We start from the raw sequence: 18,062 nt of genomic DNA on the forward strand, positions 1-18,062 counted from the left end.
CCCTAAGGCAGCACTTAGCCTCAGGGAGATGAAAGCGCTTTTTCGCACACATGCGTGAAAGAGCATACTTTCGGCTGAGGGAATCCCTCCCTGCCTGCACAGGGAATGCATAGTGCTTCCTGGCGGACATCATGCTGGGAGGGCCTTAATTGGCCCACCCACATAAAATGGCCCGCGTCCCCAATTGGGGGGGTGCCGATCAGAGGCAAGAGTTAGCATGGCAAGATCCTGTTTAGATAGAGAAACTGGTGTGTCATCTCTGCATAGCTCAGAGGCATAAAACACAACAATTGGTGATGAGATGAAGATGAGCTTAAACTTACTAGCTCCAGCATAAGACCATAAGACGTAGGAGCAGAAGTAGGCCATTCGGCCCATCGAGTCTGCTCCATTCAATGAGATCATGGTTATCTGTTATTCCTCAACTCCACTTTCCTGCCTTTGCCCCACAACCTTTGATTCTCTTACTGATTAAAAAATCTGTCTATCTCAGCCTTCAATGTACTTAAAGACCCAGCCTCTACAGCCCTTTGCGATTAAAACTTCCACGGATTCACTACCCTCAGAGAAGAAATTCCCCCTCATCTCCATCTTAAATGGGCAATCCCTCACACTGAGATTACGCCCTCTGGTGCTAGACTCTCTCAACAAGACAAAACAACCTCTCAGCATCCACCCTCTCAAGACCTTTAAGAATCTTATACGTTTCAATATGGTCGCCTCTCGTTCTTCTAAACTCCAACATAGACCCAGCCTATTCAGCCTCTCCTCATAAGAAAATCCCTCCATACCCGGGATCAACCTAGCGAACTTTCTGTGGACTGCCTCCAATGCAAGTATATCTTTCCTTAGATAAGGGGACTAAAACTGTTCACAATATTCTGGGCGTGGTCTAACTAGTGCCTTGTATAGTTTTAGCAAGGCTTCTCTATTTTTATCAAAACAAAAACAGAATTATCTGGAAAAAACTCAGCAGGTCTGGCAGCATCGGCGGAGAAGAAAAGAGTTGACGCTTCAATTCCTCATGACCCTTCGACAGAACTTCTGTCGAAGGGTTATGAGGACTCGAAATGTCAACTCTTTTCTTCTCCGCCGATGCTGCCAGACCTGCTGAGTTTTTCCAGGTAATTCTGTTTTTGTTTTGGATTTCCAGCATCCGCAGTTTTTTTTTCTCTATTTTTATACTCTATGCCCTTTGAAATAAAGGCAACATTCCATTTGCCATGCTTGTTACCTGCTGACCTTGTACATTAGCTTTTTGGGGTTTACGCACGAGGACTCCCAAATCCCTTTGTGCTACAGCTTTCTGCAGTCTTTCTCCATTTAAATAATATTCAGCTCCTCTACTCTTCCTGCCAAAGTACAAAACCTCACATTTTCCCACATTATAGCCTACGCACTTAACCTGTCTATATCCCTATGTGGACTCTTTGTGTCATCATTTGCCTTTGTGTCATCCGTAAACTTGGCGATAGTACATTCACTTCCCTCATCTAAGTCATTTATATTAATGGCACTCCGCTAGTTATAGGTTGCTATCCTGAAAATGCCCCCCTTAACTCTGTCTTCCAACAGTTAGCCAGTCTTCTATCCATGCTAATATATTACCCCAACACTATGGGCTCTTTAATTATTAAATAGCCTTATGTGTGATACCTTATCGAATGCTTTTTGGAAATCTAAATATATTACATCTACTGGTTCCCCATTATCCAACCTGTTTGTTACCTCCTCAATGGATTCTAATAAATTTGTCAGGCATGATTTCTTCTTCATGAAGCCTTGTAATTTTGCTTGATTATATTATGCATTTCTAAATGCTTTATTACATCCTTTATAATAGCCTCCCAATGACGGATGTTAAGCTAATTGGCCTATAGTTACCAGTTTTTATGTCTCCCTCCCTTTCTGAATAAGGGCATTACATCGGCAGTTTTCCAATCCTGTGAGACTTTTCCAGAATCTAAGAATTCTTTGAAAATTACCAGTGCATCCACTATTTGTGAAGCTACTTCCTTTAATATCCTATTCAGGTCCAGGGGATTTATCGGTCTTTAGCCCCATTAGTTTCCCTGGTGCTTTTTCTCTAGTGATAGTTATTGCATTTATTTCCCCCACCCCTTTTTCCCCTTGATTATGTAGTATTTTTGGAATGCTATTCGTGTCTTCTACTGTGATAACTGAAGCAAAGTATTTATTCAACTCCTCTGCCATTCTTCCCCTCTTCGCTGAGTGATCCATGCCTGCTGTGGGTTCGACAGACTTTGGAATTCAAGACCTACTTGATCATGACGTATATGGATGGTCCGCAGGTAGCAGCTACCCACAAGGAGGTGATACTCATATGTTGCCTTGGGACTGAAGGCCAGCAAGTATTCAAGCATCTCACAGAAGACAAATCCATGTTTGGTACAATGGCAAATGCTCTTGAAAGATACTTCAGGTCAAAAAAAAAGTGAGATGATCAAACAATACATGTTTTGCCAGAGATGGCAGGGAAATGGCGAGCCCATAAAACAATGTGCATTTGCGACGCAGCAGTTGGCTTCTACATATAAATTTGCCGCTCTAAGTAATGAACTGCTTTGTGACCAATTGATTGGAAAAACTTCAATTCTACAAATTAGAACACACCTCCTTCATGAAGGATGATGATTTAATGCTGAAAAAAGCCACAGACTTGGCAGTCCAAATTGAATCTTCCAATTTTGATTTGAAGAGGTTACGCAGAAATGCATCCTCAGACTCAGTGTCGCAGGCACAGCTTGCCCAGCCTGCTTACAAGAAAAGGTTACTGACAAAGGGTCCTCAACAGTCTCATCACTTGCCCCAGAGTCAGATACTCTCAAACCTGTGCCCAAATTGTGCAAGTGCTCATTGATTCTCAATGCCATGTCCAGCTCAAGGGAAAAAGCTTAGCTCATGCTTAAAGTGGAACCCAAAGGTGTGCACACTATGGAAGAAGACTTCTTCAATTTGACATGTAGAGGAAACTATTCCTGAGGGTAAGGTATGGTATATGTATACCATCATGGAGAATAAAGCACCAGGTCATTTCAAGGAATGCTCAGTCGAGATTGCAGGCATCTCAGTGTCACTTCTTAATGTTAATGGCGCAAAACTATCTATACTGAGCAACAAACTCTATCATCATTATTTTGCACAACTTTCACTTGCTCCTCTGACAGACAGAAACATAGAAAATAGGAGCAGGAACAGCCCTTCAAGCTTGCTCTGCCATTCAATATAATCATGGCTAATCCTCTACCTCAACACCATACTCCTGCTCTCTCTACATAGCCCTTGATGCCTTTAGAGTCTAGAAATCTATTTCTTTAAATATATTCAGTGATGGCCTCCACAGCCTTCCGTGGTAGAGAATTCCCCGAGTGAAGAAATTTCTCCTCATCTCAGCCCTAAATGGTCTGCCCATATCCTGAGACTGTAACCCCTTGTGTTAGACCCCTCAAGCCAGAGGAAACATCATCCCTGCATCCAGTCTGTCCATCCCTATCAGAATTTTATACGTTTCAATGAGATCCCCACTCATTCTTCTAAACTCCAGTGAATATAGGCCTAGTCAGCCCAATCTCTCCTCATATGACAATTCTGCCGTCCCAGGAATCAGGGATTAAATTTATAAAGATTCTATTATTCCGGTGTTGGGAATGATCACAGTTCCAATGTGCTCCAGGTTCATGCTCTACATAGCCAAAGGCAGAAGTCTTATGGGGGTAAAGCTTTTCAATGAGCTTGGCTTCAAATCTGAAGACCCAACTGGTGAATACATTAACGTGATCGGTGACACTGGTTATACCCAACAGTATACTTCCTTATTCACCGGATTTGGGGAGATTACGGGCTACCACGTTCCTCGTATCGACACATCAATTTCACCAGTTTCACAAAATTTGAGACAGCTAGTGTCTGCAATCCATGTTTCAGTACCAGAGGAGCTGAAACAACTTGAAATAAATGGCACCATTGAGCGAATCAACTCATCACTGTGGATATCGAAACGAGTCATTGTGAGATGCAAAAAAATTGTGAACTTAGACTATGTGTGGCCTGAAGGTGATCAACCAGGTAATAATTCCAGGCAAGTATCTACTTCCTATGATCTAAGAACTATCAGCATAATTTCTTGTCTTCACCGTCTTTATGGAGTTCTACATGCAATGCAGCCACCTTCAGATACCATCAATAAAGCAAAGCCAATATCTTACTGCTTTTGTTCCTCACGAAGGTGAGCTTCAGTACCGCAGAACGTCCTACGGACTAAGTTCAGCATCTAGTGCATTTCAGAAGGTCGTTTCTTCAGTCTTGTTAGATGGCATGGGGGCACTCAACCTATTCAACAACGTCACTGCCCATGGAAGGGACAGTAGAACACGATCAGCGGTTATCAGCAGTGGCCACTCAACTCGCACAACATAACTTCATACTCAACAAGGATAAATGCACATTTGTAGTGTAGCATTTGAGACTGACTTTTTAGGGTACAGGGCTGCAAAGCCTACATATAACATCAAAGCCATTCACGCACTTCCGATCCCATTTAACGTGGAAAAGTTCGCATCATTCCTCGGTACAGATAACAAATTCGTTCCTCTTTTTGATTTTGATCCTCTTCAAAATCTCTTGCACAAAAATGCACAATGGAAGTGCACAATTACACAGCAAACAACACATAACATATTTCAGGCAAAGACAGCACCTCTGCCAGTCCTTGCACATTTCAACCAAGATGCAGAAACGTATGTCACAACAGATGCAACAGGAAATGTAATAGATGCTGCACTCTCACAGTACATTGAGGGAAGCGAATGACCAATTGCTTATGTGTCATTCACGTTGTCGGAAACTGAATACAAATGCTGTACTGGAGAGCAGGAAGCATCTACCCTTGTGAACACTGGCACATGTATATCCATGATAGAAAGTTCACTTTCCACTCGATCACCTAGCACTGACTACTACATTGTTAGCTATGTCAGAATCTGGTCATCAATCTGTATGCATCCACAGATGGTCAGATCGTCATCTTCAGTACAACTTTGAGGTTAAGTATATCACAGGTTCAGGCCAACTGAGCAGCTGATGTGCTTAGCCATACTACTGTAGACAGCATTAGCGATAGCAAAACAACTTGCGGCATGGAAGACTATGTGACAGTGGTGATTACATGTGACCGCAAATCTGGTTATGCGAGAGGAGTTGAAGACACAATCAGCAACAGACAGTGCACTGCAGAAGTTGAAGTAAGCCAATACCTAAAAACCGAGTGGCCTCGCAAAACAGAGGAAGAACTGGTCCCGTCCTCCAGAGTGTGAAATGAACTCACATCGTTTGATAGCAACTATATTGCACATGGAACTCAAGGGGTTATCCCAAAAACGTCACAGCAACGTGTATTACATCTTGCCCATGAAGGACATCCAGTATTGCTAAAATGAAACAATGATTGCATGAAGCAATCTAGTGACCAGTAATAGATTGCCGCTTAGAAGAGCTCATTAGAAACCGTGTTGCATGTACACTCAGTGAAAAATCTGTTAAACAGTCTCACGCACCTCTACAACCGATACATGGCCAACAAAACTACAGCAACAACTCCATGTAGATATTTTTGGAGAAGAGCAAGCAGTCCCTAGCAATCAATGATCTTTGCTCTTTGGTCATGATCTACATTGTAAATGGCAGGAAAACACAACAAATTCCATAACCACCACTAGAGTTGGTGACACTTCAGACAATTTGTTTACAAAATGGGCTTTGCCAGAGACTATCACTAGAGGCAATAGAGTGCAGTTTGTTTCCAGTCAGATCACAGGGGTCCTAGCAAGCTACAGAATTCACTACCAGCTGACATCATGATACAACCCTCAACTGTATGCTAGTGTTCAACGATTCAACAGGGTGATAAAGGACAGTCTGGGAACTGTACTTCCAAGGGGAAAATTTCTGAAATACAACTTGTCATAACTTTTGCATAATGCTGACCATTCTTATGCTGTCACCACAATCCAACGTGAATGACAGAGCGAAAACAGAAGAAATCACAAAACGACAAGGTAAAGTAAAAGAATACTTTGACAAGTGAACACACTCAAGGAGACCATGATTTGAAGTTGGAAATTGGGTTCACAACAAATGGCCAAATTGCGACCACAAATTGCATCCTCTCTACCAGGACCAATGCAGATTAGGTGGTTGCTCAGTACCAATACTTATTTGTTGGATGACAACACAAAATGGAACTCGAGGCATTTGATAGAGAGCAAACCCAGGATATTTCGAGGACAGTGATTGAGGATACAATTTCTTTCCCGATGAGCAACTGCAATGTTGATCATCTGTTTCATTGAGCTGATTATACAGAACCACAACCTCAAGTTTGTAGATTTCAATGCTGTCATCCAGAACCTTCACATCTCAAAGACAATTTCTGGACTTAGAGAAAATGGACAAGCTGAACTCTTAAGAAATGATAGACAAAAACAGAATTACCTGGAAAAACTCAGCAGGTCTGGCAGCATCGGCGGAGAAGAAAAGAGTTGATGTTTCGAGTCCTCATGACCCTTCGACAGTTCTGTCGAAGGGTCATGAGGACTCGAAACGTCAACTCTTTTCTTCTCCGCCGATGCTGCCAGACCTGCTGAGTTTTTCCAGGTAATTCTGTTTTTGTCTTGGATTTCCAGCATCCGCAGTTTTTTTGTTTTTATCTCTTAAGAAATGATGTTTGTTGTTTATAATGGTTTAATTTGAAGTTTAGTTTTTCATGGAGGAAAAGATGTAGTATTCAATTATTCAGTTTGATTATGTGTCTGTGGACTCTTCTCAGTATGCTATTAATCAAGCCTGGGTGTGGTTACTGAGGTACAGAAACTAAACTGAAACAAGAAACTGCAAACACCAGAGAGCAGATGTTTTAGAAGCACTTGTAAAAAAAGCTCCAGTTTACACATTGAAACTGATGCCATCTCTGCATATCTCTGTGACATAAAACATAACAGGTAAGACACAGATGATAATACAACTGCTAAATTAGAAAAATAAAAACTAGAAAAGCAAAGTGCTTGACTCAGGGCGGCAAGTTACAGAGATCATGCACGTGCATGCTACTGCTATTTGTTCATGGAAATATGTAAAAAGTGCATTGATAGATATATGAAACTTACACAGAAGCTTGCACCTATCAAGAAGTGTTTAAAATGTAAAAATACTAAACTAAAAAAGGTGGAAACAATCTGTGAAATCCTATTGGATGTGTTGGCAGTATCAGTGAAGTACAATTATTTGGATGAAGGAAGATTGATCAACATAAGTGAGCTGCATTTTTCCTTAAGGTCACATACTATAAATCAATCACAGCAACATTAGGATTTATTATTGATACTGAGGCTAGTGCGTTTGATTTCTTATGTGAGTCTATATTTTTACTGCTAAAAAATGCTCCGTCATCAAGCAACACCAAGGAGTTTATTTTACATAAAACAATATGGTTTAGATATTTGTTGGTGCCATGTCCTTTTTACAGACATAAAGCAGGCGTGTAAGCATCCCTATGGTGGGAAGCCTACATGTGTGATAATCTGTAGCAGAAGTGTATCGCCTGCCATATTGGTAAAGGCTCCTGTATTGGCATCCAGGGCCTGTGCCTGAAACTAGATTGTTGTATACGTAATTAGGGGGCCTATCATTTGTTTCAAGCTCCCATTACAAAATTCATAAGCGACTGACTGCAGCCTACATGTGAAAGCTGCGACCAGTATTCTTAGATGTTTGAAAACCAAACCAACATACTAAGTGCCTAAAGAGCATGCTGAAGGCTACATCCTTAAAGGTAAGTTTAAACCTTTTCTTAAAAAACTTATTGTGGGGGATAGGAGGAGCAAGGGTGCTTATTCCCAGGACTGGCGAGCTGCCCTTCACATTAGTTGAATAATCACTGCAGTTGATGCGGAATCAGAAGAAATTCATCCCACACGATTGAACATTTTTACTAGAACAGAAAGGATTAAGGCTGAATCTAATAGAGATGTTCATGATTGCGAAGGTAAATGGTAAAACATTTTTGCACTGGTTGACAAGTCAATAACAATTGGACTTAAGCTTATAAAATATGAAGCAGTAAGCAGAAAGTTTTTTTCTGAACAGTTATTAGATCATAAAATGGTCATGGAGGGACAGTGTGTAAAAGTTTAAATATGAACTGAATATCATTTCGAAAAGGAAAAGCATAAAAGAGTATGGTGAAGGAACAGGGAAATTGGATTAGAGCAGAGATAAATTTGAAGCATCCAGACAAGCCCAATGGGCTCAATGGCCTCCACCTATGCTGTGATTTCTATGATGTGTACTACTGTATAAGGTCCAACTGTGCAATGTGACTGTATTTTAATCTGTAATTCTCTGAAAATGGTACCAGCAACTGAAGTATAGCAACACTGGGTACAGTAGAATAAAAGGGTAAAGCATACTCTTTTGTCATACATAAAGGAAGATGGTTGTGGTTGTTGGAGGTCAATTATCTCAGTTCCAGGACATCACTGCAGGAGTTCCTTAGGGTAGTATCCTTGGCCCAACCACCTTCAACTGATTCATCAATGATCATCTTTCCATCATAAGGTCAGAAGAGAGGATGTTTGCTGATGATTGAACAATGTTCAACACCATTTGCGAATCATCAGACATTGAAACAGTCCATGTCCAAAGGCAGCAAAATCTGGACAATGTCCAGGCTTGGGCTGACAAGTGGCAAGTAACATACACGCCACACAAGTGCCAGGCAATGATTACCTCAAACAAAAGAGAATCTAACTATCGCTCCTTGACAGTCAATAGCACTACCATCACTGAATCCCCCACTGTCACCATTCTGGGGGTTACCATTGACCAGAAACTGAACTGGACTAGCCATTTAAATACTGTGGCTACAAGAGCATGACAGAGGCTAGGAATCCTGTGGAGAGTAACTCATCTCCCAACTCCCTAAAGTCTGTCCACCATCTACAAGGCACACACCAGGAGTCTGATGGAATACTGTCCACTTGCCTGATGAGTGCAGCTCTAATAAGAATCAAGAAGCTTCTAATAAATAGAAAGTAAGTCTTACGGTTATAGATAATGCTTTTGCAAGCATCATACGATACCAGGACATAACCAAAAGTAGTGTAATCATTCATTCTAACTATTTAGGTCTTTATAGGAAATTGTAACTTTCTTGAAGTTCCAACAACACTCAAGAAGCTTGCCACCATCCAGGACAAAGCAGCCCATTTGATTGGCACACCATCTGCAAATATTCACTCCCTCCGCCACTGACGCACAATGGCAGCATTGTGTACCATATAGGAAATGCATTTCAGGAACTCACCAAGGCTCCTTAGACAACACCATCCAAACCCACGGCCGCTACCATCTAGAAGGACAAGGCCAGCAGACAGATGGGAACACCACCGCCTGGAAGCTCCCTTCTAAGCAATCACTATCCTGGCTTGGAAACATATCGCTGTTCCTTCACTGTCGCAAAATCCTGGAACTCCTTCCCGAATAGCACTGTGCTTATACCTTCACCACGTGGCATGCAGCGGTTTAAGAAGGCAGTTCGTCACCGCCTGTTATGTCCGCAGCTGATGTTATTCACTGAGCAGGCTAAATCCCAGAGCGAAATATGTCTTACTGATTATAACTTTTTTTGTATTTTGAAAACGAGGAGAAAACTACTAATCCCATAAGCATAGAATCTCAGTAAAGCTTTTAGGATTTTTAAATCAAAAGGTTTATTAACAAGAAAAAAAAACTTAAGCACACAAGATTAAAATTACACAGTTAAAACAATCTTACAAAACAATCCTGCAAAAAAACCACTTGGTCAAAACAAACAAATAAACTACTTGGCACCTCAGATTTTTAACCATAAAATTCCAGTAATATCCAAGGCAAAAACTGCTGCTACTTTAGTAAAGTATACCACATGACTTCTCTCTCTCTTCCACTCTGCTGTGGAACCAAAGGAGATCAGAAACGGACTGTTTTCTGAAAACAAAGACTTTTCTGGCTTGAAATTGGATGGCTGCTTCAAATTCTCAACTTTTCTCAGCACAGAGCTGGTCTCGGGACATCTTCCCCACACAGGCAACACAATGCAATTAAACATATTTCCTTAAACATGCTTTTCCCCTTTGATCTTAGACTTCGTTGTTCTAAGCACCTCTGAGCTCAATCTTTCCAAAATATAAAAAATCTTTCACATTTTCCTATTGTCTCCATTTTCGGATAAAATAAAATCTAATAATCTTCCCTTGTTTACCTATGAAACCTTTGTAAGTTGTACAAGTCCCTGGTCACTTCTAAACTCCCTTTGATACTTTACAGCTGAAAAGTCAAGTTCCTACTCATAATACAGATTTCAAACCCAACCTACTTACACACACAAACAGCCTTCTTTACAGAATATCACCATATTCCTAAAAATATTTAAAAAAAAATCCATCTTCACACCACCACCTTCTCAACGGCAATAAATGCTAGCCAACTACACCCAAGCCAGCAACACCCACATCCCATGAATGAATGAAAAAAAAAAATAGACAAAAGATGTTTCCAACCCAAGTTCATATTCTCCTGGAAGAAAAGTAGATCAATTATAAGTTACACCTAAAAGGGCAAAGTTATACCTAAGAAGTAACAAGGGTTAAACAGGATTTGCAGCAAAAAAAGAAATTAAAATCTTCAAAAGAGCTAATGGAAAAGTTGAGTATGAAGTCCTTAAATCCCACATGGTGCAGCTACAACACATCACCTGCTCTGCCATGTTTATTGTGTTTTATTTAACTAATTAGGTTTCAAGTTTATGTCACTCAATGATTGTTTGTAGTAATACCACTTAGTTTAACTAGTTAAGCTATAAATTTAATGCAATACATATATCTCCTCAATACCGGTTTAAACTAGTGCCCGCATTTCAAAGGATAACATCTTAACTCACAAATCACCTACTTGCTCACCGAATTAAAGTCTTGAACACTCACCAGCTTCTAAAGGCTGAAAAGAAAGATATAAAAAGCAGCAGCACCTTTTCCCCTGTTGCATCAAATACCCAAGTTGGTGCTTGTACCTCGTCACACACAGGTTTCATCACACTAATCGCTCCCACACTGAGATAGCAAAACCTGTCTACTTTTATAGAGAGCTGATGACTCACACCGAAGTTGCAACTGCTAGGTCAGCTTCCTGCTACAGTGGTTAACACCTATTCACTTTCAGTTGATTGACAGATAACTCCACTGCCAGGCAATTTCTGTTCACTCAGCCCCTTAACTCGCTTGCAATTTTAAAATTCTATGCCAGAGTCTGATGACTAAGCTAAATTATAGCTTGGAGAAAAACTTACCAGAGAGATTCCTACCTGCACCAAATTCCCAAGTTAGCACTCAGGCCAACATCCAGGCTGATTATGTGAAAAGTGACATTCACACCATAAAAGTAGCAGGCATCTCCCTCAACCTACAATAGTATTTCCATTATCGACTTACCTAACATTATCCCGGAGATCACCATCGACCAGAAAGTTAACTCAACAGCCATATAAATGCAGTAGATATGGAAATAGGTCAGAGGCTGGGTATTCTGTGGTGAGTGGTAAACCTCCTTACTCCCCACAGACTGCCTAACACCTACACAGCACAAGTTGCTTGTCTAGATAGATGCAGCTGCAACAACACTCAATACCATTCAAGTCAGCAACCCATTCACCTGCTAAAATATCCACTCACTCCACCATTGGCATACAGTTGCAAAAGTGTATGTACCTCCTGCTGGATGCACTACAGCAAGTCACCAAGGTTTCTATGGCAGCATCTTCCAAATCCACAATTTCCACCACTCAAGACAAGATCAGATGCATAAAAACATCACATCTAACTCCCCTCCAAGACACACAAAATCCACTTCTGAACAGCACCGCGGGAGTATCTTTACCTTATGTACAGTAATGGTTCAAGGTGACCCACCACCACCTTCTCAAGGCACCTAAGTGCTGTATGGGCAATAAACACCAGTCTAAGCAATATTTATTAGGAAATGATCTATCCACTTTTACCTTCTGCATTTCTTTTGTCATTTGACCATCTCCATCAAACTTCCCTCAATTTTCTCAGCTTAAGAATTGTTAGGTGCTCTCACTTTGAGATTCACTTTTCACCTCTGAAGTCATATTGGCAAGCTTGCGATACCCAGAGAAATTATGCCCCTCCTATAGTGAACACCCCAAAACTACATAGTAGTACAAAACTGGTTTAACCATCCATGTACATAGATTCCCAAATCTCTTTAGTCCTCAATTAAGAACTCTGATCTATCCTTTTTGGGTCCAAAGTGGATGACCTCACACTTGCTGAGACTGAAACCCTTCTGCGCCCTTCATAGCAATTTGTTACATCTCTCGGTTTGCCATCGACAGAAAACTTAGGCACCCTTCCCTTTACATCTAAACTCAGATAATCAATAGAATTGGAGTAACCCTAACAACTATTCTTGGGGTACCTCATTAGCCACTTTCTGCTAGTCTGATATACGTCCACTTACCATAACCGTTTTGCTGTTTGCCTTTTATCCGTCACGTTAAACCACGACTTCCCCTTTTATGCAATAGGTTCTAATTTTCTCAACCAATTTCTTATACATTTTATCAATTGCTTTCTGGAAGTCTATATAAACCACATGTTCCCCATTTCTGCCCTTGCCCCTCCCCTCCAAAATCTACACTTAGCATTATTTTCTCCAAAAAATCCATGGCTAGTCAAACATGATGTACACTTCACAAATCCCTGCTGACTATTTCTTAGCCATCAATTCCCTTTTAAAAATTTCGTACTTTATTGCCAGTTACGGTCTCTGACATGTATCTAATCAAGTGATATTGTCTGGTTTATCCCTTTATAACAACTTTTTGGAGGAATATAACATTTTCTACTCCCATTAATTTGGCATAATTCCTGGTTCCAATAAATTTTGCAAAATCAACGTTAGCCCTTCAGGTATTTTCTCACTAAGCCCTTTCAATATTCTTGATGGTATAACATCTGGCCTTGGCACACCAATTTTTGCTACACTGTCCTTAAGTGACCATTTCCTTATTAATGTATATAGCTATTTGTCATCTTCTATTTCTTATTTTATGGGCCTTCCTTCAGTCTTTTTTGCAACTACAGAAGTAAAACATTCAACAAGGAACTGTAATTTTCTCACCTAACTTTTAAACTCACAATGATCATGAGCGGTCCCATCCCTCCTTAATGACTGGTACGTTAACTTTAAGTCTTTCTTCACATTTGAGTTCTATTTACATCATGGTGAATGTTACCAAGTAATGGTGATGCATTCCTTAAACCTTCAACAACATAAAACTTAGCATTCATAAACTACATTCCTAAAAACTTAGTAATGTAACTCAAGTCCAATGCATGCTCATTTTTCATTTGAACACAAGAAATACTCAAGTTTTTGTTTTCTCACCAATGGCAACATTGTCAGCAAAAGATCAATAAATAAATGACAAGTTGAAAATATGACAGCAGTGAAATAATTTGAAGTAAAAATGTGTTTTAAATATCAAAAGTAAAATCAAAACTTCAAGAAATGCATAACAATTCAGTCAGCATCTGAAAGAGAAAGAAAGCTTAAGATTTCAAGTGTGATCCTTCATTTGAACTGAAACTTGAAGAAGTCTTGCAGAACATTACAGCCAAAACATTAGCCTATCTCACATCAAAATATTGGCTAAGAATTTACTGGAATCTGGCATTTCACAGTGAGCACAATGAGATGGATTGTGTTCATCATTCTTCAGCTCCAGTTAATTTTGCACTGTTAATTGCTGAAGTGAGAGCTGATAATGGTGCAGTGAGAACAACAGACCAGCTGGAAACTCAGTGAATAATGAGACCACTAGTCTTCCTCCTTAATCAATGAAAGGTCTGATTGGTTAGCAAAGCTCTGAAGTGGCAGCTTGAACATCAACACTGAATTACATATTTGGAAATACGTAATTCTATTTATTTTTCCTCGACGGAACATGAAACATGACAAGGCAGTGGCACAATGGTAATGTCATTGGACAAGTAAGACTAATGCTCAGGAGACATGGGCTCAAATCCCACCATGGCATATGGTAGAATTCATTTAACAAATCTGGAACTGAAAGCTAGTCCCAGTAATGGTTACCATGGCAACCATCATCGATTGTTGTTAAAAAAAAACACCTGGTTCACTAATGCCCTTACATGGAAGGAAATCTGCCACCCTTACCATGTTCCAGACCCACCATGTGGTTGACTCTTAACTGTCCTCTAAAATGGCCTAACAAGCCACTCAGTTCAAAGGCAATTAGGAAGGCAGCAAATGCTGGCCATGCCAACGACAGCCACATCCCATGAAAGAATAAAGGAAACAAATAAACATGAAACAAATCTTGCCCAGGGTTCAGATTATTATTTTTTAATTCATGAAATTCAGGGATTTAAGGCAGCTGCTGCCTACACACAGAAACTATATATTTTATAGCAATTCAAAGCATGATGTTATTTGTGGATTCAACATAATGATTATCAGACTGAGGTGGTGGGGTTGAGGTGCAGTGGTGGGGGTGGTGAATTAAATCCTGCTGAAATGAATTTAGCATCGACTAGTGCTCTCAGCCAGAACCCTCAATAAATCGCTTCAACAAATCAGCCTAATCACTTAAACAAATCAGTTTAACTAGCATCTTGGTTGCATGGCTTATGTGGCATGCACAAAACAATTTATCATTTAATTGCTAAAGCTTTCAAAGTGAAAAGGCACTGGAAGCATAAATTACTCCAGTAACATGATCCTTAAGCTGCTGAATAGTAACTTTAACTTTCTGCAGTGAGGTAATTCATATTTGCAGTACAAACACTGCAATTTCTAGACACTAGTTGGGAGATTGACAGCAAGCTTCGTTTTTGGGAGGTTCACAGTAAAGCCACACAAATTGTCTAGAAATTTGTAGTGATTTGCAACTTGTGGTGCATTTCTTCCTTGCCTCAAAGATTTTTAAAAACACTGGAATAACATCATGTGCCTTTAACTTGTCATTATTCTATCAACAATATCTGGACATTATCACATCTCAATGGCTTCCAATGAACGTCCAGCATTTCCTATTTCCCCCTTTTCATTTTCTACATTTAAGTATAACTAGTTTCATTTTAACATATTGAAAAGTCAGTTTAATTTTTCTTGAGACTTATTCATGATATCAACTTACCTGTCCTATCAATTGAACAATAAAGTCAACCACCAGTTTGGACTCCTTGCTAAATATGCCTTGCCAAAGCTTATCGACAAGTCGCTGTGTGAAGTAAAATACATTGTTCACTAAGATGTTGTAACTTCCTCCACTGGTAATAGGTAATGTTGCATCTTCACCTGAAAGTTATGAAAGAAATATCAAAAATGTTCTGTTATACTACGGAATGGTGTATGACAGTCACAGAAGGATACTACATAAAGATAATAAATGTATTAATTTCAACATCATTTCTATTTAAGATTTAAATTTTTAGTTATACATTTTATGTTAAAAGAATGCCAAGTTTTTCTTTCTAGGATGAGACTGATTGGGGCATCAAAATTATAATTTCAATCAATACATTTCAAACAATATCTATTTGCCATGTTAAAAGTTGTCCTGGTTAGGTGTTCATTTTGATATAAATATCAGGTTAATAGTAAGGACATTTGGCATTGTTAAACATTTGCATTTCTTTTTTTAATCAATGGGGCAGCATTTATACTAGCCTCATTAAAAATTGCAGCGTGATAATTTGAACATGATCATGATCACTGGCCAGCTAGAATTTCAAGTAACTGGGCTATAGTATCCATTTCAGATGTCCTAAATTAACAAAAGACATAAAAACACAAATACACAAAGTATTTTTGCAGCAACAGTAACTCAGAAGCCTTAAAATCACAGTTCAAGGCTAACTGCCATGAGCTCATAGTGGAAATCAGCACACCATAAAATAAAAAAATCACAATCATAAAGAACTACCAATTTTTAAGAAAATCTGGAATCGTAGAATATCACCCAAGAGCATCAGCTTGTGAAAAACAGAAGCTTCTGAGTTGACCCGACAGATCTCTAGCTACAGATTTAAATGTTATTCTGTCTCAACTTGTGAGCAAATATTCCAAATTGTTGAAAAACAGCGTCAGCATTTAAAAATGTAAATTGAGCAAATGCCACTCACATTAGTTACAATGGAAATCTATTTTTGTACTTAGTCTTTAATTCTGCACTAGAATGCTTGTAATCACTAAACCTCAGCTTCTCACGCTGACTTAAGCTGTGCATTTATACTACTTGCTACTGACATTCACTGGTAAGCTTTGTATTGTTGTGTTCAAAACCTCTTTTAAAAAAATCAAATGGTGTAACACAGTGCAAGCAACTCTATCTAATAATTAGTAAAGCCAAAAAAAAACAAGATGCAAAATAATCTGAAAGCATAGATTCATGCACATTTAGCATTTTCTCTAATTAAACTAATTTTGTTGGAATTCATGCAAATTAGAGTTTGTCTTCAGCACTGGCTGAAGGAACTTTATTCAGACCCACCTAACAAAACGTCTGCTGCTAGTAAGTGATCCATCACACTGTCCAAGATGCAAGTTTGGAATTCTTTTTGTTGAGCTCTTGTTGATCTATCAGGTGATGCCTTGAAAAAAAAAGATCAATATTAAGCTTTTTATTTTCAGTAAAATGCACACCACATTTGTGGTTGAGAAGGAAATCACTGTTTAATCTTAGACAATAGAACATGTTTACTGGAGGAAAGCAGAAAATGATGGAAATATCCAGCATTTGTGGAGAGAGAAACAGAATTAATGTTTCAGGTCATGACATTTCATCAGTACAGAAAAAAGTTAGAAATGTAACAGCTTTTAAGGAGGTGCAATGGGGAATATGGAAAAAAAAAAGGGAAGGTCTGTGATAGGGCAAAAGACGGGAGACATGATGTAACAAAGGAGTTGATGGGAATAGCCAAAGGGAGTGGTAATGGAACAATAAAGAAACAGAGGATGGGTCCAGGGGAGGTATAAATGTTGTCCGAAAGCAAAAATAAGAATGAAAACTGCAAAGAAAAGGATATAAAAAGGTGGGGTGGAGGGAGGGATGAAATTATGGTCCAAAATTGTTGAACGCAGTGTTGAATCCAGAGGCTACAAAGTGCCTAATTGAAAGATGTGCTGTTTCTTGAGCCTGCGTTGAGCGTCACTGGAACACTACAGCAAGCAGAGGACAGCGACGTGAAAGCAAGTTGAGGAATTAAAATGGCAAGCAACCAGAAGCTCGGAGTTATGCTTGTGGACTGAGTGGAGGTGTTCCGCAATTAAAGCAGTCACCCAATCTGCGTTTGGTCTCTCCAGTATAGAGCAAATGCAATATGCTAAACTGAAAGTAGTACATGTAAATTGCTGCTTCACCTTTTGGGGCCTTAGATGGTGAGGAGAGAGGAGGTAACAGGGCAGGTATTACATCGCCTGCACTTACAATGAAAGGTGCCATAGGAAGGGTCGAGGCGTTGGAGATGATTGAGGAGTGGACCAGGGTGTCACAGACGGAACAGTCCCTTTAGGATGCTGAGAGAGATGGGGAGAAGATGTGGTTGGTGGAGAATGATCTTTTGAATACAAAGGCTGGTAGGGTAGAAAGTGAGGACAAGAGGAATCCTATAGTGGAAGGGGTGAGAGTTGAAGTGTGGGAAATGGGTCGGACATAATCGAGGGCCATATCTAACTGGCATGCCCAGGTGAAGAAAGTTTCAGGAAGCTGGAACATCATCAGCCAGGCTATACATTTTTCCTGACCTTAATTACTTATAGAGCTCTGGAAAGCTTGTAACTATGAAATATCTAGAAATTAGGACTCCAACCAGTCATCTGATATTTTTTCTCAACCAATGGCATCCTGTACTGTTAAAGGCAGCAGACAGGCTCCTGATGCTGTAGGTCCAATCAGGAACTGG

General features: G+C 39.7%; 1 protein-coding gene across 3 annotated transcripts in view; it reads right to left on the bottom strand.

Moving 5' to 3' along the window:
• The window catches only part of wdfy3 (WD repeat and FYVE domain containing 3), a 407,868-nt gene that overhangs the window by 154,495 nt on the left and 235,311 nt on the right, over positions 1-18,062 (bottom strand). For all 3 annotated transcript variants that reach the window (XM_041187506.1, XM_041187499.1, XM_041187492.1), the window contains exons 35-36: positions 16,652-16,751; positions 15,296-15,456 (exon numbers count right to left, since the gene is read on the bottom strand). In XM_041187506.1, the coding sequence (XP_041043440.1) occupies positions 15,296-15,456; positions 16,652-16,751 (261 nt within the window). The remainder of the gene's footprint in view (positions 1-15,295; positions 15,457-16,651; positions 16,752-18,062) is intronic.

Source organism: Carcharodon carcharias, chromosome 1 (genome assembly GCF_017639515.1).
Source record: "Carcharodon carcharias isolate sCarCar2 chromosome 1, sCarCar2.pri, whole genome shotgun sequence".
Lineage (NCBI taxonomy): Eukaryota > Metazoa > Chordata > Chondrichthyes > Lamniformes > Lamnidae > Carcharodon > Carcharodon carcharias.